The 24,089-nt window shown below is 51.9% G+C and overlaps 1 protein-coding gene across 2 annotated transcripts in view; it reads left to right on the top strand.

Annotated features, from left to right (window-relative positions):
- Positions 1-5,284: 5,284 nt before the first annotated feature.
- The window catches only part of UNC5B (unc-5 netrin receptor B), a 57,378-nt gene continuing 38,573 nt past the window's right edge, over positions 5,285-24,089 (top strand). The window contains exon 1 of one of the 2 annotated variants that reach the window (XM_071563697.1): positions 5,285-5,438. In XM_071563697.1, the coding sequence (XP_071419798.1) occupies positions 5,366-5,438 (73 nt within the window). In that variant the 5' untranslated portion in view covers positions 5,285-5,365. Of the gene's footprint in view, positions 5,439-10,776; positions 10,848-24,089 lie in introns of those variants that run through there. The other variant, XM_071563698.1, reaches the window with a different exon arrangement.

The raw sequence follows: 24,089 nt of genomic DNA, 5'->3' as shown, positions 1-24,089 counted from the left end.
CTCCTCTTCCAGCTCTTCTGACTCAACTCTTCCTGTGTTATGGAAAGCAGCAAATTCCCAGTCCTTTCCAGGCAGTGTCCAGGACTTCTCTGTGGCAGTAACAGCATCCTTGCAGTAATTCTGTCAGCAGAAATTTCCACAGCTTCCTTTGGTGCTCCAAATCTCCCAGGTAAGGAAATGTAGTAGGGAAAAAGGTAAAATAAATCACTGCTAACTCAGTGTTTACTTTGTGCCGGGGCTCTCTTGGTGAAAACAAGCTCCCTATAAAAATTCCCTCTTTACAAAATGCAGGAGCATTTCAGCCTGGTTGGATTCCCAGAGGAGGGAAGCAGCTATTTGAGGAGTGAGAAGAGATGTGGCAGGGTGAGCTGGTGGGGAGGCAATGCCAGGGCATCCCTGCTGCAGCACCCCAGGGAAAGCAAAACTCTAAGGATTTTCCATGCTGGGGAAGCCCTTCCCAGTGCCTTGACCCCACATTATCTGTAGCTTTGCTGTGTATCCCCTCTTCTTCCCCTGTGTGCAGGTCTTCAGACACTCTTCTTCCTAATTCCTAATGAGGTTGGTGGGACTGGTTGTCCTGATAGCACAGTTATGGATAATGTTATGCAAATTGCCTTGAAGGCCTCTGAACCCCCAGACAGATAAGCACCTCTGGCTGCTCCCCTGTTTAGCTGCCTCTGGCCCTTCCAGCCTACTACAGCTGCAACTAACATCTGGGGGCTTAAAAGAAAATGCTTTTTAAATAAAATAAATACAATCACCTTTTTTCCCATAATACAGATTCTTTTGTACCATAAAGATGTCTTGATATCTCGGTGCCACTGAGCCCAGCCTTATCCCAGATCACTGAGGTATCTAGTGAGGAGCAAGGTCTGAAAGGTAAAAGGAACTAACAGAGGATGTTTCAGCCCACTTAAGGCCTGCTCAGCTTCTAAAGTTTGAGTGGGAAAAGAAACCTACCCCTCCTGTGATGGTGTGGTCAGAGCTGAAGGGCGCAGTGACCTCGAATCCCGAACAAGCGAGTCTTTGTCTCACCTCCTGATTATGCTTTGGGAGTTTCCTCTGTTTATTATTCATCTGATTGCCATCATTTTTAACGCTTTAATGCACCACCCTCTCCTCCTGGCTATGCCAGAGACCTGAATGTCGAACACAGGGAGGTCAGAGGGTCCCTGCTCAGGTGTGTCACCAGCGGGATTTGGGCTGCTGGTCCTGCTGCCCCCCTGAGTGGGAGCAGTCCCTCCCTAAAGCTGCAGAACGCCAACCAACCCGGGCGTTGCAAACCCTTTCCCATGTGCCATCTTCTTCCCCTCGGCTTCATCCAGCCCCATCCCTCTGAGGCCAATACCTTGACTGTGCTGCTGCATCTGGGCGGCTGAGCCCGGTGCGATTCCTCACACTGGGATCAGCGCTGAGAATTTGATTGACACGTTCACGCCGGGCCATTAGCGGGAAAACGAGGGGTACGATGTAAACACCTGGGAGGAAAAACAACCCTTTGCCTTAATGATAGTTTGTCACGTCATATTTTTCACAAATTGTGCAATAGTGGTAAGTGAGCCCTTAATTTGCATTGCTTTAATTCATATTTTGAATACCAGACAATGACTTAAATGCCACCTGGTCTAACCCACCCGCTCTCACTCATTTCTACCAAAAAAATGTACAAAAGCCACATTCTCCTTCCCGAAATAGGCACTCTGAATGCCCACTCCTCTGGCCTGATCCGGCTGGAAAACACCTTTATTTTCCAGTTTATTTTCCCAAAGCTGTCAGCCCCTGCATCAGGTGCATCCCTCCCCCTCTCTGCCCTGCCGAGCTCTTCCCTTCCAGCTTCACTCCCTCGACAGTAACTGGAAATGAGATTCTTTTTTTCCGCTCTTCAGCCTTTTCCGGCACGTCCCAGTGCTCTGTAAATACCGGCTCGAGTGCAGCCGGGTGTGGGATGCTCGAGGTGCCACTCCAGGCAGCTGCACTGCCAGCCACGTGCAGGTGGCCCAAGCAACATGCCATGAGTACCTCCTGATTTTTGGGGTCTGGCTGGGGTATCCATGGGACTGGCTGAGGGAGAAGGTGGCATCTGGGCATGAGGGCTCTGGGAGGTTCCCAAAACGGGATTTTCATTTTTGGGGGATGGTTTGCATGCAAGCCCCAGACTCCACGGCTTCTCCATCCCATCGGGGTTTGCACTACCCCTGTGAAGGCGACAACCAGGCACAGCCCCAAGAGCAACCCCATGGCTGGAGCAGCTCGTGGAGCCTGGAGAGCTCCGGCGCCAAACCCACCGCCCCGGTTCCACCGGGCTGGCGGCGGCACAGGCTGTAATTACCGCCTGCCTGCCAGGGCTCCTTCGCCCCCACTGCCCTACCCCGAGGAACTGAGCAGCTGCCAGCAATTAAAAGTAGTTAGCAGTTCCCATGCTATTTTAACCATTTATAGGCAGCCACAGCAGACCCTTCCTTTAGTGGGAAAGGCAGTTAGCAATAGGACAAGGGGGCACGATGGGCTCAAGCTCTGCCAGGGGAAATTGAAGTTGGAGACCAGAAAAAAATTCTTTGCAGAGAAAGTGCTCAGGCATTGGAATGGGCTGCCCAGAGAGGGGGTGGATTCCCCATCCCTGGAGGTTTTTAAGGTGAGATTGGAGGTGACACTGAGTGCCATGATCTGGTAAAGGGACTGGAGTTGGACCAAGGGTTGGACTTGATGATCTCGGAGGTCTTTTCCAACCCATTTGGTTCTATGATTCTATGAAAGAGTGGATCTTGCTGTTACCCAGCACTTTGCAGCCCTGCTTGCACGGACCCTGCTGCAGCTCTGCTCTCTTGTAGTGTGATTTTGCTGAATTTGAGGTTCTCTCCCCTCAAAAAAGGCACTGCTGAGCACTTGTGCCCCCTCCATGGAGCCAGGTGCCAGGGTGGAGTTTAAACCCAACTTGGGGAGGGAGATGCCAGGTGGAAAACTGCAGCCCACTGATGTTTACAAGCCTGGAGTTTTGTTTACAGTTCTTTACAAGAAGAGAGATACCTGGATATCATGGAATCATAGAATGGTTTGGGTTGGAAGAGACCTTAAAGATCATTTAGATCCAATCCCCTGCTATGGGCAGGGACATCTTTCACTAGCCCAGGTTGTTCCAAGCCCCATCCAACCTGGCTTTGAACACTTCCAGGGATGAGACAGCCACAGTTTCTCTGGGCAACCCATATCAGGGCCTCACCACCCTTACAGCAAAGAAATTCTTCCTAATATCTAAATCTCTCCTCTTTCACTTTAAAACCATTTCCTCCTTGTCCTATCACTACCTGCCCCAGTAAAAAGCCACTCTCTGTCGTTTTTATAAGCCCTCTTTAAGTATTGAAAGGCCACATATTAAGGAGGAGTTGCAAGATACCTCCCTCAGTGTGTGAATTTTGGTTTTTATTATTTGTGTGTTTGTGCATCTGTTATTTTTATGCTCTTGCAGTCTGGATTTTAATGCCTATTCTTGGGAGTGGGGGTTATAAGAGTAGCTGAAGGGAGCTTAAAAGAAAGATGGAGAGAGACTTTTTATGAGAGTATGGAGTGGCAGGATAAGAAGGGAATGGCCTCATACTGACAGAGAGGAGGTTTGGATTAGATACTGGGAAGAAAATCTTCCCTGTGAGGGTGGTGAGACCCTGGAACTGAAACAGGGACAAAAGTTATAGCATAAAAATTTTTAACTATATTCATTGTGACTTTGCAAACAGTAACTAGCAGGCAAAGTAAAAAAGACTTAGGCATGCCTTGAATGTGGACAAGTGAAATAAAAGGGGAATTAGGGGCTTGCTTGAATAAAAGACTGATAAGAGAAGGCCCGTTTAGCACCTTGTCATGAACAAAGTAGGAGGGCAGAAACCCGGGTGGAGGGGTAGAAAGAAGTACTGTTTAAACTGATATTATATAACCATCCTTATATTAGAAAACATTTGTGAACTTAAAGAGTGTCTGAAACAGACAATATTTGAAGCTACCTGTGTAAAGATCGCTCGATTTTTGTACACAGTAGACACGTACTTGGGAGTGTGACCTCCCTGCGTGTCTCGAGCTGTGGCCAAGCTGCAATAACATTGTGCTTTATCATCAATATCTTGAGTGTTGTGTTCAGTTCTGGGCCCCTCAGTTCAGGCAAGAGATTGAGGGGCTGGAGCGGGGCCAGAGAAGAGCAACGAAGCTGGAGAAGGGACTGGAGCACAAGTGCTGTGGGGAGAGGCTGAGGGAGCTGGGGGTGTTTAGCCTGGAGAAGAGGAGGCTCAGAGGTGACCTCAGCACTGTCTGGAACTGCCTGAAGGGAAGTTCTGGCCAGGTGGGGGTTGGTCTCTTCTCCCAGGCACTCAGCAATAGGACAAGGGGGCACGATGGGCTCAAGCTCTGCCAGGGATATTGAAGTTGGAGATCAGAAAAAACTTCTTTGCAGAGAGAGTGCTCAGGGATTGGAATGGGCTGCCCAGAGAGGGGGTGGATTCCCCATCCCTGGAGGTTTTTAAGGTGAGCTTGGCCGTGGCACTGAGTGCCATGATCTGGTAAAGGGACTGGAGTTGGACCAAGGGTTGGACTTAATGATCTGGGAGGTCTTTTCCAACCCAATCCATTCTATGATTCTATTATTTTCTTTAAATCAGAACAGTTGTGAGTGCTGCATTCTTGGAAATGTTCGAGGCCAGGCTGTGAGCTGGTCTAGTGGAAAGTGTCCCTGTCCATGGCAGAGGGGATTGAATGAGATGAACTTTCAGGTCCCTTCCAACCCAAAGGTTGGACCTGAAAGTTCATCTCATTCCCTCCCCTCTGCCATGGACAGGGACACCTTCCATGGGTTGGAAGGGACCTGAAAGTTCATCTCATTCCATCCCCTCTGCCATGGACAGGGACACCTTCCATGATTCTATGATAAGCGCCCATTCCGCGATGCCACAGCACTCACATCGCAGCAGGACCCGCTGCTGCGCTCATGTGAAGTATTTTTGCGGGAGGAGGACGCGGGTGGGGGGGACGCGGCTCCGATCGCGTTGCGGGGCTCCCCCTTGTGCCCGCTCGCCCCCATTGCACAGCGAGACCCACCGCGCGGGGGGTCAGCGCCGGTTCTCCACCCGGGCCCCGCAGCCTCTCTCCCGGCTTTGCTCCATCGGCGTATCCCGGGATGGTGCCGGGGGATAAGGCCGGGGGGTGGCTGAGAGCGGGCACAGCTCATCGCAGGGATGGGGGGGCCCAGGCCCCGCCCCGCCCGAGGCCCCGCCCCCGGCGAGGCCCCGCCCCCCGCGCCGGGCAGCCCGGCAGTGGCGAGGCGGGCGGGCAGCGCTCCGCTCCCGATCCCAGCCCCGAGCCCGGTCCCGATCCCGGCCCCACCGCCATGCCGCCGCCCGCCCTCCGCCTCACCCTCCTCCTCATCCCGCTGCTGCTCCGCCGGGCGCTGGCCGCCGCAGGTAAGGGGGGACACAAGTTTGGGGGGTTCGGGGGGGAGGCTGTGGGGTGGGCGGCATCCCACCGAAAAAAGTTCACTGCGGTTGCGGTGTCCAACGTTGGGACGCTGAGTTCGTGTTTGTTTGCTCTTTTCTTTAATATAAAGGTTAAGGGGTTGGCGGGGAGGAAGAATCGCCCTGCGCGCCGTTTGGGGGGATGCTCGCGGGGGATACGGGCTGGCAGCGCCCTCCGCGCCGGGGGGATGCTCCGGTCCGGGGCGGATGATGCTCCGGGTGGGTGGGGGCTGGCAACGCTCTTTGGTCCAGGGGGGATGCTCCGTGGGGATACGGGCTGGCAGCGCTCTCAGCTCCGGGGGGGATGCTCCGTGGGGATACGGGCTGGCAGCGCTCTCCGCTCCGGGGGGGATGCTCCGTGGGGATACGGGCTGGCAGCGCTCTCAGCTCCGGGGGGGATGCTCCGGGGCATGCGAGCTGCCAGCGCCGCTCCCTGCTCGCCTCGCCGTGCCGCTTCCTTATATTTCTCTATCTCTCTGTATATATATATTTATTTTTCTTGGCAAAAGCAAAATAAACCCAGCCCTGTTTGTAGTATCGCCGGCTGCGATTCCCCGGCGGGTCAAATAAGTAATTATTCAGCCTGGATTTCTTTTATCTTTTTTTTATTATTATTATTTTAAATCTGCTTTTTCATAAGCCGAGCGATTGGTGGCAGGGCGGCCAAGTGGTCTTTTCCTACGGCTCTTCAAAGTTTCCTGTGCGCAACCCAATCTTGTGATTGAGATGCACTTAAATCCAGCCCTTCCGTCAGTAATCCCTGCCACAGACAAGAAACAGAGGCACATCTCTCCTGCTGCCCTCTCTCGTTAGGACTCCTGTGATCAAATTCAGCCTCTCCGTTGTATTTTATCTCCCACACCCGCTTTGCAACTCCTGAACATGCTCAGCCTCTCGGGACTTTGTCATCCTCCGGCGGTGGCAAAGCAAAGGTGCCAGTGTTTATCCTGCAGGTATAAAAAGATGTGCTCGAGTGTAGAGCTCAGAAGTGGAGCACTATAAAGTTTGATGGCTTTTAGAGGCTGGAAGAGACCATAGCCGAGATGGGCAAGGTCGTCATCCCCGTGGGAATTCGGGATCTCTCGCTCCCCGCAGCTTCTGGCAAGGGTTTGAGGACGCGTCGCAAAGCACAGATCGGTCTTGTCAGGAGTTGAAAGCGTCTCCTGACAAGCTGATTTTCTAGGAAAATGAACCAAGCCTTTTTTTCTGAAGCGTAATTAAGGTGACGAGGAATTTTAGGGAGGGAGTCTAATTAGATTAATATTTTTTCCGCCTCCACCACACAAAGATCCAGTGTGTTGCAGCAAATGGGAAACAGGAACGGCACTATTGACTTATTCAGTGGCCTGGATGTTGCTGCAGAGGTGTCTTCCAGCCAGGAGAAACTCTCCCTTGGTGGGAAGGGAGAGGTTTGAGAGCTGGCAACTGGTGTCCTGCTTGGCTGGGAGCGGTGCTGTGGTGTCGGGGTGGGCAGTGAGGGGCCGGGAGGCTCGGCATGGCGTGGCATGCTGGGCTTGGTGAGGGTTTGGGAAGGCTGGATTTAGCTGTGGCCAAGCAATGGGGATGGTGAGGGGCGTAAAGGGGATGTCACTGGGTTGATGGTGCAGGACCCCCGTGCCTGACTCTGTTCTCTTTATTTTTGCGTGCCCCAAGTTCATGCAGGGGTTGAAATAAAACTGGGCAGGGGGGAGGGGAGGGAGTGAAAAAGAAAAAACAAGTTAAACCTGACCCACCTGGCTCACTTTGAGCCTGGGGAGCTCTCTCAAGGCACGTTGGTAATCTGGCATATGTATATATAATAACGTTTGTAGTTGTGGAGCTATAATTAGTGTTTCTCCAGGAGTGTTGTGTAGAGGTGGCATGTGATGGTGCAGAGGAGGGAGCCCAGACGGGTGCTTAGCCCCAGTGATCATCTGCTCCGTTCCCCATCCCTGCCTGGTTTTAAGGAGGGAGGGGCCTCACCCAGAAAACAATTTTCTCTTGTAATAACAGAGAATGTGCATATTGTTTGTGTTGGGTTTTGCAGTGCAGGGGGAGAAGTGTTGTTTTGAATGCGGGTTTGAATCCCAGAAGCAGCTGGTCCACTCATCCATCCCCTGGACTGCTGCTGGGGGAACTCCAGCTCCCAGCACATCCACCCCTCCTGAGCCCGGGGCTTTACCTGCCAGGCTTCCTCTTGCTCCTTCGTGTGCAACTGTGCATAGGAAAATAACTCAGTGTGAGGATTTGAAGCTTGCTTGAGGGGAGGGTCTTTCTCCAGGGGGCTGCATGGAGGCTGCAGAAGGGTGGCTGAAATGCAGGGTGTGATGCTGGGGAGAGGAACTCGGCTGACAGAGGGGTTTGCAGACAGTGTGACACTGCCACCCTGCTGAAGGACAGTCCTTCCATCCTTCTGCTCTACCACCAGTGGCAAAAAACACCTGGGGAAAGAGGAATGGAGGGGCGATATCAGTACTGCTGTCCCCCACTACTGAGAGCTGCGAGGACATCAGTGGCAGGAGGCAGCCTGCCTGCTGCTGCCCTTGGGAGCAGATGGCTAGGGGAGAGCTGCTCCAAGACCTGTTGCTCACCAAATCCTGCCCTTTGAAAGTGGGGTCTTAAAGACAGTAAGTGTGTGAAAGGATCTACTCTGTTTTTTTTCGTCTCCTTCTACTTCAGCTGCTTGGTTATGGAGCCTGCTGTCTCCTAGAAGTGGGTGCTCTCTGTGCATAATAGCAGCAGGGTAAAATACTGAAACAACACAACCATAAAAAAAGGAGAGAAATGAGAAAATGCTAGTTTAAAGAGAGCAGAGTCTGTTGGAAGTGGTAGTTGGAGGGGGTATGGAAGAAATCCAGCTTGCGTTTTCTGTTTAGAAACCGCAAGCGCACGGCTGTTGACCCTTGTAAGGAGCTTGGAGACTCCAGCTGTGTCCTTTATCTCCCCTCCTCTGTACATGCTGTGGGTCCCTTTGGTGCTGTGCGTGCTGGCTCCCTTTCCGTCCCTTTACAGGAATAATATCTATAAAAATATCTAAAAAACAGATCTGAATTTTGGGTCAGTTAAGCGAGCCAAGATGCTGCAAGAGGCTTGGCATTCCTTCCATTTCTAGCAGCGACAGCACTTTTAAGTCCTCAGCCCCATGGCTCTCTCCCTCCCAATGTGTTTGGGGCTGGTGGATCATCCTGCCAGCCCTGTAGGTTATTGGGAGAGTCCTGAGCTGGGCTGTGCTGGGCAAAGCCAGGCTGGCAGGCCGGTGCCAGAGAGGCGGCAGGGATGCTGGGAGGTGAGTGTGGAAAGGGCTGGATGGAGTCTGTGAGGAGTTCATTAAAGCAGATGTTGGTGCCATAAAGCCACAGGTTCCTGCTGTTTCCTATTCACTTATATCCTCCCGGCTTTAGCGATGCTAATGCGAGTGAAAACATTTGCTGGAGCAAAAGGGGGGGGGGAATATATCATCAGCCCATTCCCTCTGCCCCCTCCTGCCATCCCACCCGTGCATCTTACCGTGGGAAAGGGGGAGTAACAGGGGTGTGGGGGATGCCTGAGCTGCTCACTGGCTGCCATTGGCCCCCTCTGTGGCATTTTAAGGCCCACTGGCTCCGATTCTGGTTTTCCACAATATGCAAAACTGTAATTTGCTGTAATCAGTTGTGTTGTGCAAGACACCCCTGCCCGTGAGTCAGAGCGTGGTGACACCGAAGTGACACAGGCCTGGTCCATGGGGTGCTGGGGTCTGCAGGAGAATCTGTGTCTGGTGACCTGGAGACTTATTCCTCCTGGAGCTTCTGTCCCTGGAAGTGTTCAGGGTCAGGCTGGGTAGAGTCCTGAGCAGCCAGGTCTAGTGAGAGGTGCCCCTGCCTGTGGCAAGAGGGTTGGAACTGCATGAACTTTAAGGTCCCTTCTAACCCAACCCATTCTGGGATTCCTGCTGCTCATCCTGGGCTGAAGGGAGCTCGGGCAATCCATCCGTGGGTCTGCCAGAGCTCAGGACCTTAAGGAAATGTTGTGTGAGCTGTGTGTCCCCTGCACTACCCCTGCCAGAAACCAGAACCTTCATGGTGTCCCAGGAGCAGTGAACCAGTAGCTTTGGAGTGATGTGTCTCCTCACATTAGGCTGGAGCACTGGAAAAAATCCTCTATGACCTGCAGTGGGGTTGCACTCGGGCTGGGAATTGCAGAGCTTTGACTTGGGGAGGCAGAAAGCCCCATAGAGCTGCTCTGAAGTCTGGTTTCACACCCACCCTCACAGGGACCTCTCTTGGTGGGAGCCTGGAGGCCCCTTGCTGGATGCAGCACCCTCCCTAACACTCCCTAAATCCTCCCTCTCCTCTCCCTGTCCCCGCAGCCCTGCAGGCTTGGCTGACGCTTGGATTTTTACTGTCGAGGCAGTTCTGAAGTGTGGGTTTCCTTTCAGCTTCACGCTGGGCTCCCTGCACGGGGAGTGATGTTGTTCTGGAGGGTCCCAGCCGGGTTTTGGGATAAATCGCTTTTGGTGCCACCGGGGAGCAAAGCGCTAAAACGGGGGAGGCAGAGGAGCCAGAAGGCGAGCAAAGCATCCCAAAGGCTGCACGGAGTATTATTTTTGAAGCCTCCTGGTTTTTCGGAGGCCTGACTCACGGCACAGGAATGCGCTGGGCTGGCAGCCCGAGACCTGCTCCTTGGAGGGGAAGAGCTGCCGTCTCCTCCTCCTCCGGAGCCCATTCCCGTCCCAAACCGCTGGGCTGGGCTGGTAGCAGCCACATGTTTGCTGAGCTTGGATTTTTAGGGGATTTTTTTTTATCCCACTGCTATTTGCCTTTTTGTTTGTTGGAGGTTTTGTGTTTGTTTTTTCTTTTTTTTTTTCCATATAGAGCTCAAAAAAACCATTTTTTTTGCATTTCTGCTGGGGCGACTCAGCACCTCTGGATCGCATCAGCTGGTTGGAGGTGAGGGAAAGGCAGAGTGAGCCCTGAGACCAAACCCCACCTAGGCTGGGAAAAGCTGGATGAAGCCACGCTGGAAAACGAGGAAAGGGAAGGGAAGCAGGAATTATTTAGCATGGGGCTTGCTCCAGCGTGTCCTGCGCTCTGCCTTTAATCTCCTGCGAGTCCCTCCCTGCTGCAGCCCAGCACAGCCCCGCTCAGGTCTCCTCTGCTTCTTGTTGCCTTGGGTGGCTTCTCCCACTTTTGGGGGGGCGGTTCCTGGTTTCAGGAGGCTCCCCCAGACCCACAGAGATGAGTCATAGCTGGGTTAGGTTTGGAGTGAAACACCTGGGGTGGTGGGGCTGGTTCTCATCCTCAGACTGGAGGTCCAGGTGCTGCTGCCTGGTGTGACTGGGGAGGTGTTGAAGCCGTAAGCCTTGAACCAAACTCTTGATGACTGGAGGTGTATCTTGGGGTAAGTCTGTTAGATGACAAGTTTGGCTCCCTGTGTTTCTGCAGGTAGCCCAGGATTTCTCTGTGGAGCCCACCATGGAGAAATTCAGGTGGGGAAGAGGAGTAAGCAGGGAAGCAAAGCAAGGCCCATGTCACCACAATGCTCAGCAGCAGGCAGGGTGTCTTGCAGCTTGAGAGGAAAAAAGTGTGTTTGTCTTTGGTGGGAACTCTCCTTCCCATCTTTCCCTGGGCTTTGCCAAGCCTCTTCCTTGCCTGAATACCTGGAGAATCCATGGAGGTCTCTGTGTGTCCTCTCCTGCTTCAGCCGCTCTCCACTGGGGATTGATGGCCGAGCTCTTGCTCATTTAGGTGCTGGGAAATACTCCCTTTCCAGGTAATTCCTTGCTGGGGGAGGAGAAGGAATTACCAGGTCCCAAGCCCTGGGGATGGCTGTGGAACCACGTGAGATGTGAGTATAGGGATGGCAGTGGCACAGGAATCCCAAAATTGAACTGTGACCGTGACACTGGAGATGGGGTGAAATTATTTAGCAGGAGCTGCATCCCATTGCCTGTCATGCTGGGCTTGGTCCAGATGGGTGGGGCTGACACGGCCCCCTGGGATTTAAGAATCAAATGGTTTTGAGCTACTTTTCCTTTTTGGCTTTGCTCCTTTCTTCAGCTACAGGCAGTGCTGGTGTGTTGTGCTGTTTGTTGTCCTTTTTTTTTAATATCCTGGGAGATGAAGGACATGAATTGAGACAATTATTACTTAGGAGTAATAATAGATGTGGTTATACGAGGAGAAAACTGAGCAGAGCTTTTCTCTCCTGGTAATTTGGAGTCCACACTGTCCCTTTCCTTGGGGGACTAAGTCCTTTCAGGTAAGGAACAGGACCTGTGTAGATTTGAGGAGCATCCTTGTGTGGGTGGGGGTCTCCCTTTGCCCCACAATCTGTTGGCAGCAATCCATAATACCTGTATATACCCACACAGAGTGCAGCTGCCCTTGCTTCCCTCCCCAGTTTATCCCTGTGTCTTGTGGGAATAAAGGAGGAGGAGGAGGAAAAAGTCTTGTTTGCACCACAAGTGATCCCTTCTCAGATGGAGTACCCAGGGCTGTGAGCACGAGCTGTCACCCTAATCGGTACCACTCCCTCGTGGAGCCAGACACAAAGGTCAAAGCCCACACCTTTCATGCTTCTGGGGGGTTCCACCAGGGTGGTTTCCAGGAAGACCCCCTGAATAACCTTTGTTGCCCCTCCTTCACAAGCCTACACCAAGTGTGAAAGCTGAGGGATTGTTTCCTTTTGAAAGGGCGTGGAAAATCTCGTTTTGAGACGTTTAATGCATATTAGATCCATCTGCCTTCCTCTGGAGCGGGGGCCACCATGGCAGGAGAGGTGAGGACATCCCAGTGCAGATGGGTGGGCTTTGGGGCTCTGCAGGAGCGACGCTGTGGGCAGCATTCCCAGCTGGAGGATCCGTGCAGGTGGATAGTGTGGGATGCTGGAAAGAGGTGAGGGGAGTGAAAAAACGCCACAAAGGTTCCATGGAGAAATGCTCTTGGTATTGATGTCGCTGCAGGCGCAGGATTTTTTTGGATCCTTTGGCTTGTCCTAGGGATGAGTTTCAGCACACCTTGATATATTGGACCAAATGGCAGTTCGGGTGCAGGTAAAATGTGTCTGAGTTTGAGTGCATGCTGGGGCATGGGGAATACTCCTGTAAGGCATGAGGATACTCCTTCCTGCTGGACATCGCTCCCTGTCTCCCTGGGGGAAGTTGTGTGGAGACTGATGTGGTGGCTGTTAAATGACAGGAGGTGAGGGCACATCTGAGATGAGAACAAGGTTTTCTCCACCAAGATTTAGTCCTGCTGTTGCTTTGTGTGTCTTCCCTTTTGTGGAGTGACTCTCATCCCTGGGAGCTGCCACTGGCATGGAAGTGACCCCTGATCACCCCCTTCTTGCCACGGTCCCTCCTCTGTCAACAGCGTTTAAATGCCTCTACAGGTCCTCTTCCACAACTTGAACAAGGAGCACCACCTTTGGGTGGGATCCTGGGTCTTCCTACACCTCCTGTGGTAGTGACAGGGAGGGATGAGACGTGTCAAACCAAACCCAGGCTTGCGGAGGTGGGAGGCTATTAAAAGGGTTGTGCTTCATTGTATAGCGTGGGAGTTTTCCTTAGGCAGGAGGCTGGAGAGCCCAGAAACTCCTCGAGACAGATTTAACTGGGAGAAGGGACATGCCTGGGATGCAATATTGCTGTCAGCAAGTGTCCTCAGTGCTTTCTAGGCTGTGAGTTTTGGGGCACACGTGGGCACTTCCACCCAGCAGTGGCTGAAGGGACCAGGGTGGTCCACAGTAGAATGTGTTGCCTCACTGACCCTCCAGTTTTCCACTGGACCCAAATGTTGTCTGGGAAATTGTAGCACTTCCTTCAGATGATGGTGACTGCTAGTTGGAGGACTGAGAGCCTGGAATGGAGGACAATCCTGTGATTGACAAGGTGGTGTTCAGTCAAGTTTGAATTCTGTGATGCTGGAGGTCTTTTCCAACCTTTATGATTCTGTAACAGGGTTTTTTTTGGAGGTGAATGAACAGAAGTTCCTTTCACTGGGTTGATGGGCTCTGCCTCCCTGCCATCATTGTGGGGTCTGTGAGCAGGGGCTGATCTCCCCCCGTGGAGACCTCGCCATCCTACGCCATCACCCGGCTGCATTATTGGCTCCATCTGTTTGGGTTGGCTTGAAGAACAGAAGGAGGGTGTTTTCCAGCAGCCAGAAAGTGGTTGCTATTTAAAACAACTGAAAAAAAAAATAATGTGGTCTGCTGCTTGCTTTTCATCCGTGGAGCCGAGCAAGCGTCCCCACCCTCACCTGGAGGGGCATCTCCGAAGGCTTTGCAGGGCCCTGCAAGTGAAGGTAGTAATTAGTGCTGGTCATGAGGGTGGATCTGCAGTGTGGCCGTGCTGTCTGCTGTGGGCTGGCCTGCAGCCATCACTGCCCAGGTGTGGGATCCAACAGCCTCCCTCCACCATCCCTGTTTATCCCAGACAGACTGGGGGTGCAACCTTTGCCTCCCCTCTGCCACAGCTGTTTTTGTAGTTGCTGGATGGGGCTACGGTGTTCCTGGAATATTATTTTAAAGGGTTTTCTTTCCCACTTTGACAGATGTAAAATGTAGAGACAGGCTTAAAATGAAAGCATGGCTCCTCGAGTCCAATTACACAACAATTAAAAGTAATCAGCGGTCTGGGTCACTGCGCTGCAGACAGGGTTCGTTGAAGGGTTTTCTCTTCCAGCTTATCTTGGAGAAGCCTAAATGTCTGTCTCTTCTGCTGTCTGGGACCTGACTGGGGGACGTCTTCATAGAGCGGGTCAAGTGTTGCTGGAAATGTGAATTAAGCTGTTCCCAGTGCTGGGGCTGGAGCTGGGGCATCTATCCATGGCTCTGTAGGGTCTCCTCTGAGTTGCATCCATCTGTGTTTTGTGGACAAGGATTTGGTGACACTGTATCACTGCTGGGTGCATGCCCAACTCTGTCATCATTGCCAGGGCCACTTTGGACTGAAAGAAGAGGTGGCATTTTGGGCTGCCCTGCCATGCCTGTCTGCGCGTGTCCGCCAGGTCTGCGGTTCCGCTCGTCCTCCCCTGGTCGTCAGGAGGAGATGCTGACTCAGTTGTGGGAGCAGGTTTTCCTGCAGGATGTCTGATTCCCCTTGCGCATCATTTTGGCTGCTTTTCTGCAGTCAGAGCCTTGCAAATGCCTCTTTCGGCGCTCCGGCGTCGGCACTAAAGGGATTTGTTTCAGGAGAGGGGATTTGGCTGTGGAGCTGTGCAGCACGGAGCTGCTCGGGTGACTGGGATCCTGAGTGTGAGGAAGTGAGATGTGGGCTGCCAAGGGCTATAAAACTGACTTTATTTCCCTTTTAAGTCCCCCCCCTTTTTTTTTCTTCCCATTACTGTCTGTGCTAAATGATTTGCTACTGGTGAATGACTAGTTTTGGATTTCAGGAATTAGAGCCTCACGGTTAATCCCTATCCTGAGTTGTGGGTCCTTCAGCTTTTTAAATTAATATATAAAATAAGGCATTCAGGTACATATTTCAGACTCTAAAATTTATACACCAAGATAAAAATGTTGGCTGTGCCCAAAGCTGGAAAAGCAAGATCCAAAAGCTGGGGAAGAGGGTTGGGTTTTGTTTGGGCTGAACAATGACTAACCAGAGCTGAGTTTTTAAAACAAATGCTTGGGATAAACTGGTTATGCAAACTGGAGTGAATTGGGCAGGTTCCTTTGTAGTTTATAGCAAAACCCCAGTAGTCTGAGGCATGTTGGGGCTGGTCCTGCTGGGGATGGAAAAACCCATGCTCTGGCTTTGCAGATGGGGTCACAGCTGATGTGGAAGAATCCTGAGGGATAAGTGATAGGGGAAGACACAGGTTACCTGAGGGTCTCATCTGTCCAGCTAAAACCTTGAGTAACACCAATCCTAAACACAGAGCAGGTAAAAAATAGATATTTCTTTTTTTTTAAGTGTGGTTTTTAATACCTGCTGAGAGGAATTCATGCTCCAAGAAGCTGTCAGGCTTGCTGGTCCTGTGCTTCTGAAAATACACTAATTCAGAGGATTTGGGGGGTTTGTTTGCCTCAGCATTGGTGGATGTGGCTGGCAGGGTGGTGTGGGGCACACAGGCACTCCAGCAATGCTCGGTATGCCTTGGGAAGGCACTTGGGCTCACAGACCACAAGGCTTCTGGTTTCCATCACAGCCAGTGCTGTTTTAGCCAGGGGCATCTATCCATCTATCCATCCATCCATCTATCCATCCATCCATCCATCCATCCATCCATCCATCCATCCATCCATCCATCCATCCATCCATCCATCCCACAGCCCTCCCAGGCTCCACGAGGCTTCTTTCTCTCCAGTGTGGTGCTTTGAGGACACTGGGAGAAAGAAGCAGGTCTGAGTGCCCTCGTGACTCTTTAACCTCACCCAGCAGCGTGGGCTGGGGGAAGGTGAGGCCTTGCTCTTTGGTAAGGCAAAGTAATGCTCCGTAAAAATCCCTCTCGCTGCTTCCCACTGGATTGGTCTGAGCTGAACAAAAACCAGCTTAGGCTGCCGTAGTCATTTGGAGAGAGGAAAGCCTGGCTGCTGGATGAAGCAGAAAATGAGATGAAAACTGCCTAACAGGAAAATAAAAGATGATTTTTTGCACCCAGGGAGGGGAAAAGAGGAGGTGAAGTTGCTGCTTAACTCCAAACATCCTGTGACCACCAGCACTGCTGCACCCCCTTGCCATCCCTGCATCCCAAAGGCATGGTCTTATTCCTGTCTTTCACAGAGGGATGTGGTCCCTGGCTGGCTGGGGAAGGAAAACCTTCCCTCGCAGAGCGGGTTCTTGTTGTGCATCCACTTGCTGCCCCCCCTCCCTCTCTGTCTCCACATCCCAATGACATGCTGGCTCTGTTTCCATCAGTATTTATGGACTGGCTGTAAGAGGATGCAGCAGATCCAGCCGGGGTGTTAATGACCCCTGCATGAAACAGCAAAGCCCACTTAGCGGTCTCGGCCGAGGGGTTTTACTGCAGCCTCTCCCGCTCTGCCTGTGCCCATCTCCTTCCCTGGCAGAGGGATGGGAAGGGCTGCTGGCACCATTTCTCGCTTCAGGAGAGAAGGGCTTGGGTTTGTGTGCCATGGGGAGGCGGGGGAAGGAGAGCGCGTGTGAGTCTGTGGAAAGTTTAGGGGGGAGAATGCAAACCATATGTTTCTGTGAGGGTCAAGTTGCAGAGCTAAAACCAGCAGGGAAGCCAAAGAAGCCGGAATCCTGCAGTTTGGCTGAGCTCTGCATCCCTGTAGGTGTGTGTGGGGTGTCCAGCATGGCCTGGCTAAGGATGATTTTACACAATAAACCCACCCTAAAAGATTATTTGGGTCCCTGTCCAGTGTATGTAGGGCTGGAGTCCAGGGCTGTGTTCAAGCCTTGGGGTTCCTATAAATAAACAACAGGGATGCTGGGAAGAAGCTTCTCTGGGTTGTCCTGAGTTCATGGTGTTTGCAAGCTTGACAGGAAGAAATTTTTTGCCAGGAAGGGAGTGCCGAGAGCTTGCTGGAAAAGCAAGGGTGATATGCCCTGCACTGTCCATGTCCTTGTAGTCTCCTTCCAGCTACAGAGAGGAAAGTCAGAGGAAAAGGTCTGTTTTCCTTTCTCAGAGTGGAAGAAGTTCTGTGCAGGCAGCCTGGAGAGTTGTACAGTCCTCAGACCTGAGGGATATGAGCTGGGTGAAAGTGCTTTTAAAGAGAAATCCAAAACAGGAGGAGTGCCACGGTCTCCCAGCAAACTTTTTTAGCTGGGAGACATCTTTTGTTCCCAAAACTAAAGGCACAGAGACAGTATCTGCTTCCCCAGTCGGCTCTATGGAGCTGTTTGCAACCTGTCAGCTTGGTAACCATCTGCTCGCAGCCCGTGGGGACTGTGCTCTATGTGGGACACAGGAGGGGGGAGGCACTGCCATGACCCCCCGGGAGCTCCATCCCCTCACCCAGAGGGACTGCAGGGCACAGCATCACCTTGTGCCCTGCACCAAGAGGAACTCCTGTGCCTAACACACCAAAAATCCCCATGGATTTATATTTTGGCTGCTTGGCTTATTTGGGTTTTTTTTAGTTGTTGTTTGTTTGTTGGGGGTGGGGGGTTTTCTTTTTTTAGCTTGATTTCCTAAAAAAAATCCAGACTTTTTGTTTTTTTTTCTTTCCTGCCATGCTGTTTGTGTGTCTGCATCCCTCCCCCCTCTGACTCAGAAGGAGATGTCTTGTAATTAAGCGCCTGCCTGATTAGGAAATTAGCAATAAAGTTTTTATCTAGGCGAGCTGGTTGGCCAGTGAGAGGCATCTATTAATATCCCACTTGAAAAAAAAACAAAACACCAACAGCATAACACTTTCCACCTACTATTGGGGAACACAAACGCCACGTGGGTGGGAGTGTTTGGAGCAGCAGATCTATAGGAAAACAGGTTTTGCTCTGCTGTTTAAGGGACCACAGGGTACAAGCTGGGATAGGGTATCTGGAAGTAAATGAAGGACTGAGAAAAATGTTGGAAAAACCTGAGGAAAGGTGAGGGAAGTGCTGAAGGCTCCTGTCAGGGCATGGCAAAAGGCACTAGTTGGCAGGTGACCTTTATTTGAAGGAAATGATCCTTTGCTAATGATGTTTGAGGTGGAAGGGGAAGCAGGAGAAGAGCATCCCATGCCTGGGTCAGCCAGGGGAGATGGGGAGGGAAGGGGGGGACCTTCCTTCCTTGGAGCACAGGCTTTGGAAGGAATCACTTGGCATGGTGGATGTGGTAGTAACCTGGGGCTCATTTTGCCACCATGTGTATAGAAAAAAAAGAATTAAAAAGGCATGGTCTAAAGGGTGGAGGAGTTTGGGCTGTAACAGACCTGTGGGGCAAGAGAATTGTGTGACTTTGGCTTTTCTTGGGTTTGGGGAGTAGGAGTCCCTGATCTCTCTGAAAATGGAGCATAAAGGGGAAACATGGTGCGGGGAAAGAGCATCTTCCACTGACATGGTTCCAGCAGCTTCTGCAGGTCCTGAGGGGCTCCCTGGGGTTTAATTGGCTGGTATTTGTTCCTAGGGAGGTGCCACAATAAACCTGGCCCTTGCCTCAGTCCCAGCCAAGCTACCCAGGAGGGGCTTTAATCCAAGAGGAGCTGAGCCTGGGGAAGGGCTTGGGTGAGTGGGGTGGGGAAATGAGTCCTTGTCCTGTTGCAGAGTTCTCTGGGTTTTAAACCACGTTATTTGCAGAGACAGGCTCTTAATGTAGTGCAGGAGAAGGCTCTGCAAACCATGAAGAGGTTCTCAAAAAGCTGGTGAAAATAAAAAACTCGAGCTAGGAAAGCAGAAATATGTTTTCTTTTCTTCCAGCACCAGGATGCTTATTCCTGATAATGCAGAGAGATGGCATCCCTTTTAATTAAAAAAAAAAAGTTAAAAAACAACCTCTATTTTGAGGCTGCTGAGAAAGTGACTGCCCCTTGTGATGTTTCACAGCTGAGATCATTTCTGGCTGAGTGAATCCACTCTGGAGGTTTTAGGCTCGATCTCTATGGGTGAGCTCAGAATCTGAATTTTTATGAGGTAGTGGTGGGGTAAGTCTCAAAAATTTTGGGCCAAACAGTAAAATAAAGCTGTGAAGATGCATCAGTGAAGAAAAGACTGTCATGTTTCGGGGTGAATTGTCATCTGGAGCTGCTCTGCTGAGAGGGAAACAAGAGATGAGCTTTTGCTGAGAGAACATGAGCAAAAGCTGGAAGGAATTACTCTTCTTTTCAGAAATAGGTAACAGACATAGTTTTTGGAGTAATTAAATTTCACGAGTGCTAATTCAGGATGAAATTTAGCCCGTTCACTGTATCAGAGACTTTGAGAGGAGATACTCAGGCCGAGGCAAAGCAGGCTGCCTGTGGGAGTGACTGAGGCTCGGAGCAGGGCTTTAATTTCGGCAGTGTATCAGTGTAATAGTGTTGTTTATAAGCTGCTCTTGCCACATGAAAGCAACGTTGCATTATCCTGGTTGGCCCTGAAAGCAGGGGAGCAGCCAGAAGAGGCCTGATTACAGAGCAGCAGCTCTTTCTTCCCATCACTACAAAAGAATAGACAATAGAACCCGGGATCCAGTTTTAGCTCCAGTAATGCAATGCCCTCCTTCTGGTGGTCATGTCACATGTTGCCTGAGTAATTCCCAGCCTTGTTTTGCCTGGAAAACCAGCCTCTGAGGGAGGAAGCAATGGCTTTGGCTGGGTGATGCTGGGATCAGGTGCCCTTATCTGCAGCACGGAGTTGCAGGTTTGGGGAAGGTGGTGGCCTTCAGAATCTGCAGGGGTGGTGGTGCTGTGGAGTTGGTGGGCTGTTGTTTAAGGGGTTACCATCCCTAGGAATGGGGAGCAGTTGGGCTGGAGCTTGGGATTTGCCTTGGAAATCTGAGCCTGAGGCGCTGGAAGAGGAACTTGCAAAAGCAACTGTGTGGTTGCCACTTGCTCGTGCCATGAGCTTCCCATCCATGCATGGGAGTGCTAAGGCACAGAAAACATGGATTTTTATTTTTTTTCCCTTCAAGAACAGTTAACTTGACCTTTCCAAGGTGGTTTGGAAACAGGACAGGAGTTTGTTTCCAACTTGCTTTGTGTTGCTTGACTTCCCCAGCTTGGGTGATCCTTAGAGGTTTAAGAGGTGATTTTAGGGCAGGTGATTGTGAAGAAGGGGCACCCCTCTGAGGTTGTGTTGCCAACTCCATCATTGCATGAGGTGGGGGAAAAAAATCCAGTGGAGTTATTCCTCAAGAAGTAGCTGCGGGTCACTGCTGGGTTGCTTTGTGCTTTGGCATTCCCAAAGAAGCCAGATGGGAAACCAGTGCAGAGAGAAACCTCCAGCAGAAACCCACAGCTCTTTATGCCCGGGACAAAGGCTTGGTTTGGAGTTACAGGGAAGAAAAGGAGCTGTGTTGGGGTGGGGAAAGGTGTTGTAAGATGGGCATTGGGACTGGGATGTAGCAGAGGAGGTAAATGGGGCCAGAATGAGCACATATCAATCATTGAGAGTGAATGAGGATGCTGGCCCAGGGGAAATCTTTCACCAGCCTGGCAGTGGTGTGGATCCTGATTTTCCCACTTCTCTTCAGCTTTAAACAAGCAGGAGACAAACTTTCCCTTGACACTTTGGTGGCAGGAGATGGGTGCCCACCATCAGCATCCTCCTGCTTGGGAGGGTGTGCCAGGGATGCCACTGAGCCCCAGAGCTGCTGCCACCCCCAGCTCTGTGGTTTTTTAAGCTCGTTTCCCCCTGCTCACTCAGTTTGCAGTTAGGAATACCTTTTATCCACCTTTTAGACACTGAAGACTTATGGTTCAGCCTGAATATGTTATCAGAGCCATGTCTGATAAGTTTTCTGCCTCAAAGCCCCAGGGAGGCTCCTGTTCAGGGTCTCTGCAATAGATTTTCCTCCTCTTTCCCAGCTGCCTAAGAATAGTGTGATTTTTTACTTACTCCTTAACGGAATATTATTACTTTAATCAGTGGGAAGAAAAATGCAGGGCCCAGCCAGTGCTGTGATGCCTTTCCCAGCTTTCAGAAATCCATAAATGGTTGGCAGGATGTGCTGTTAGGAAAGAATCAATCCCTGATTATTTGGATGAGCTTGGACTATACGAGGAAGGTGACAGGGGAAGGGTAAAGAGTTTGGCTTGGGTGGGTGGTGGAGCTGGTGGCTTGATGTTGAATGTGGAGGTGATTGAGGGGGGAGGAGCTGGTGGCTTGATGTTGGATGTGGAGGTGATTGAGGGGGTGTGGTGGTGGAGCTGGTGGCTTGATGTTGGATGTGGAGGTGATTGGGGTGGTGGTGGAGCTGGTGGCTTGATGTTGGATGTGGAGGTGATTGGGGTGGTGGTGGAGCTGGTGGCTTGATGCTGGATGTGGAGGTGATTGAGGGGGGTGGTGGTGGAGCTGGTGGCTTGATGTTGGATGTGGAGGTGATTGGGGGGGGGGGTGGTGGAGCTGGTGGCTTGATGTTGGATGTGGAGGTGATTGAGGGGGGGGGTGGTGGAGCTGGTGGCTTGATGTTGGATGTGGAGGTGATTGAGGGGTGTGGTGGTGGAGAGGCATCTTCTGTGGATAGTGTAAAGGGGAGCAGCAGAGGCACCACAAGGTTTGCAAGGGGAAGGCAATGCAGGGGTCCCTGTTGGAGTCTGGAAAACAGGAGGAGGTACTACGTGGAGTGGGATGCTGAGCACCCATGGAAGTGCCTCATGTGCATTAATCAGAGAGCTGCCTGCAGCTCTCCTTTCAAACTGTAATAGCCAGAGCCGGGAGAGTCAATCCCTATCTATTTAAAGCACTTCAATAAATAAAGATACTAAATAAAATCACAGTGGCCCTGCACTTTCTCCATGCTTCTAGGATTTCTCTTTCCCCTTCCCACATTCGCTTCTGGAGGCATCCAGAGGTGAAGAAAGGGGAGGGATGGGGAGGGTCAGGCATCTTAATTTGGATGGGTGACCTACACCTCACAACAGTGTTCTGGACCAGACCCTAACTTTGGCATCTGCAGGGTGATGGTAGTGAGAGGGCCTGGATGTGCCGGACCCCTTTGTCACCCCAAGTGATGATAGTAGAGGGGGACACATTTTATTTTATTAGAGGCAGTTTCCCAGCCGCAGCAGAGAAGCTCCCATGGTGTGTGCGTTGCTGTTTTCTGTGGCAGGGAGGTGACAAGTGGGAAGCTGTCTTTGCAAGCCCTCTGTAATGCTAATGGAAGCTGCAGGTTGGGTTTTTGTTGGTGGTTTGTTTTGTGTTGGGTTTTTTTTTCCCCTTGCCAAAGACTAACCAGGGAACACTTGTTGAAGGATAAAATTAAAAAGCCCATGGTGGTTTATTTTGAGGGCAGCGTGTTTGCTTTCACATCATGCTGGAGGGAATTGCTCTGCTACTGTCAGCAAATAAATAAAATAAGAGCTTTGTTTTAAATTAGACTTTCTTCTGGTAGCTAATTAGGCGAGCTGATACCTGCAGTTGCATTACCTAGGCACTGATTGTACCCAGCATATTTGAAGCATATGGCTGCTGTCGGCAGCTTCTAAACTTCATTTTAAACTTCATTTAAAATACCCTTTTAATTGGATGTAAATTCCTTGGGGCTCTGATGGCACCAACAAGAGTCCTTCTTGGGTGGATGCCCATGAAATCCCTGGCAGGGATGGAGCTGGGGGTTGCAGACACTGGCTGGCACTCGCTGTCCGTGGACACCGTGTGAGTCAGAATTCACTGTGGGTGCTGCTGTGATGCTTTCCACTTTTTCTTTTTTTCAGAAAGGGGAAAGTTCTGGGTTCCTAATTGTGAAAATTCTGGGTTCCTAATTGTGAAAATAACCACTTGAAGCTCTTTTTGGGTGTTAAGAGCATCCAGCCCTGATGCCGGGAGGGAGCGCCAGGCTGGAGCCATGGCTCCTGTCCCACCTGGCAGGAGGCGGGAGGAGAGCCAGCAGCTTGGCTCTCGCCTCCTCTCCTTCTCCCCGCTGGTGTTGGGTGGCTGGAAGTTCCTGTCGGTCCTGTTGGTGATGGAGATCAGCCCCGGGTGGCTCCTGAAGCAGAGGCTGAGCAGAGCCCACCACCCTCCTCGCCAGCGAGAGGGGCTCTGGGGGTCCCGTCCTCCCACCGGAGAGACTTGGGAGCGTCCACAAGGTCTTGGGGATTTGGGGAATGGCTCAGCTCTCACCCTACATCTTTTTGGGCTGTCGCCTCGTGTGCCCCCCGGCTCATGCCTCGGGCATTCCCAGCCGTGCTCCCCGCACCCAGGGCTTGGCTTTATGGGGAAATGAAGCAGAGTAATTAACCCCAGGGATAATTACCCGGCCCTTGCTCTCAGGCGGGAGCGCTTCCGACCCCTCCGGCCGCCCCGGCAGCCGGGGCTGGGCACCGAGCCCTGCGCACCCCTCGGGGGTCCCTCCAGCCCCCTCACCCCTCCCCAGCTCCTGCTCACTCTGCAGGGGCCAGGGAAGGGGGGTTCTTCCTCCCCCTCCTCCTCCTCCTCCCGGAGCTGCTGCAGGGGCTGCCCTCATCCCGCATTCCTCCTCGGGAGGAGATAAGGATCCAGTCTGGCGCCGGGGTTTCAATGCGCTCCCTGATTATCGGCAGGCGCCGGGCAGAGCCCCGGGCAGCGATAAGTGGGGAAGGGGATCGCGGAGGGGGCTGCCCGCTGCTCTGCTCCGCTCTGAACTGCGCTTGGGGGATCCTCAAACCCACTTAAAAGGCTATTTTTTTCCTTTAATTTCCTTTCCCCGCCTTTTTTTTCCCCCCTGTGCATCTGGAGGTTTAGGGGCTTCGCTGCTGCCCACCCGGGCTTGTGTGGGCATGGAGGAGGATGAGGGAGATGATGTCCCAAGCTCAGAAGTTTGGGTCACACAATCGCTAAATGGTTTGGGTTGGAAGTGACCTTAAACCTTAAAGCTCGTGGGCAGGGACACCTTCCACTAGCCCAGGTTGCTCCAAGCCCTGTCCAACCTGGCCTTGGACACTTCCAGGGATGGGGCAGTCACAGCTTCTCTGGGCAGCCTGTGCCAGGGCCCACACCATCTTGACAGGAAAGAATTCCTTCCCAGTATCTTATTTAGCCCAGCCCTCTGGCAGTGGGAAACCATTCCCCCCCTTGTCCTGTCCCTCTATCCCTTGTCCAAAGTCCCTCTCCTTCTGTCTTGGAGCTCC

Source organism: Pithys albifrons, chromosome 9 (genome assembly GCF_047495875.1).
Source record: "Pithys albifrons albifrons isolate INPA30051 chromosome 9, PitAlb_v1, whole genome shotgun sequence".
NCBI classification, from domain to species: Eukaryota; Metazoa; Chordata; class Aves; order Passeriformes; family Thamnophilidae; genus Pithys; species Pithys albifrons.
The sequence above is the reverse complement of the archived record's forward strand: the minus strand, read 5'-3'. Positions and strand labels throughout refer to the sequence as shown.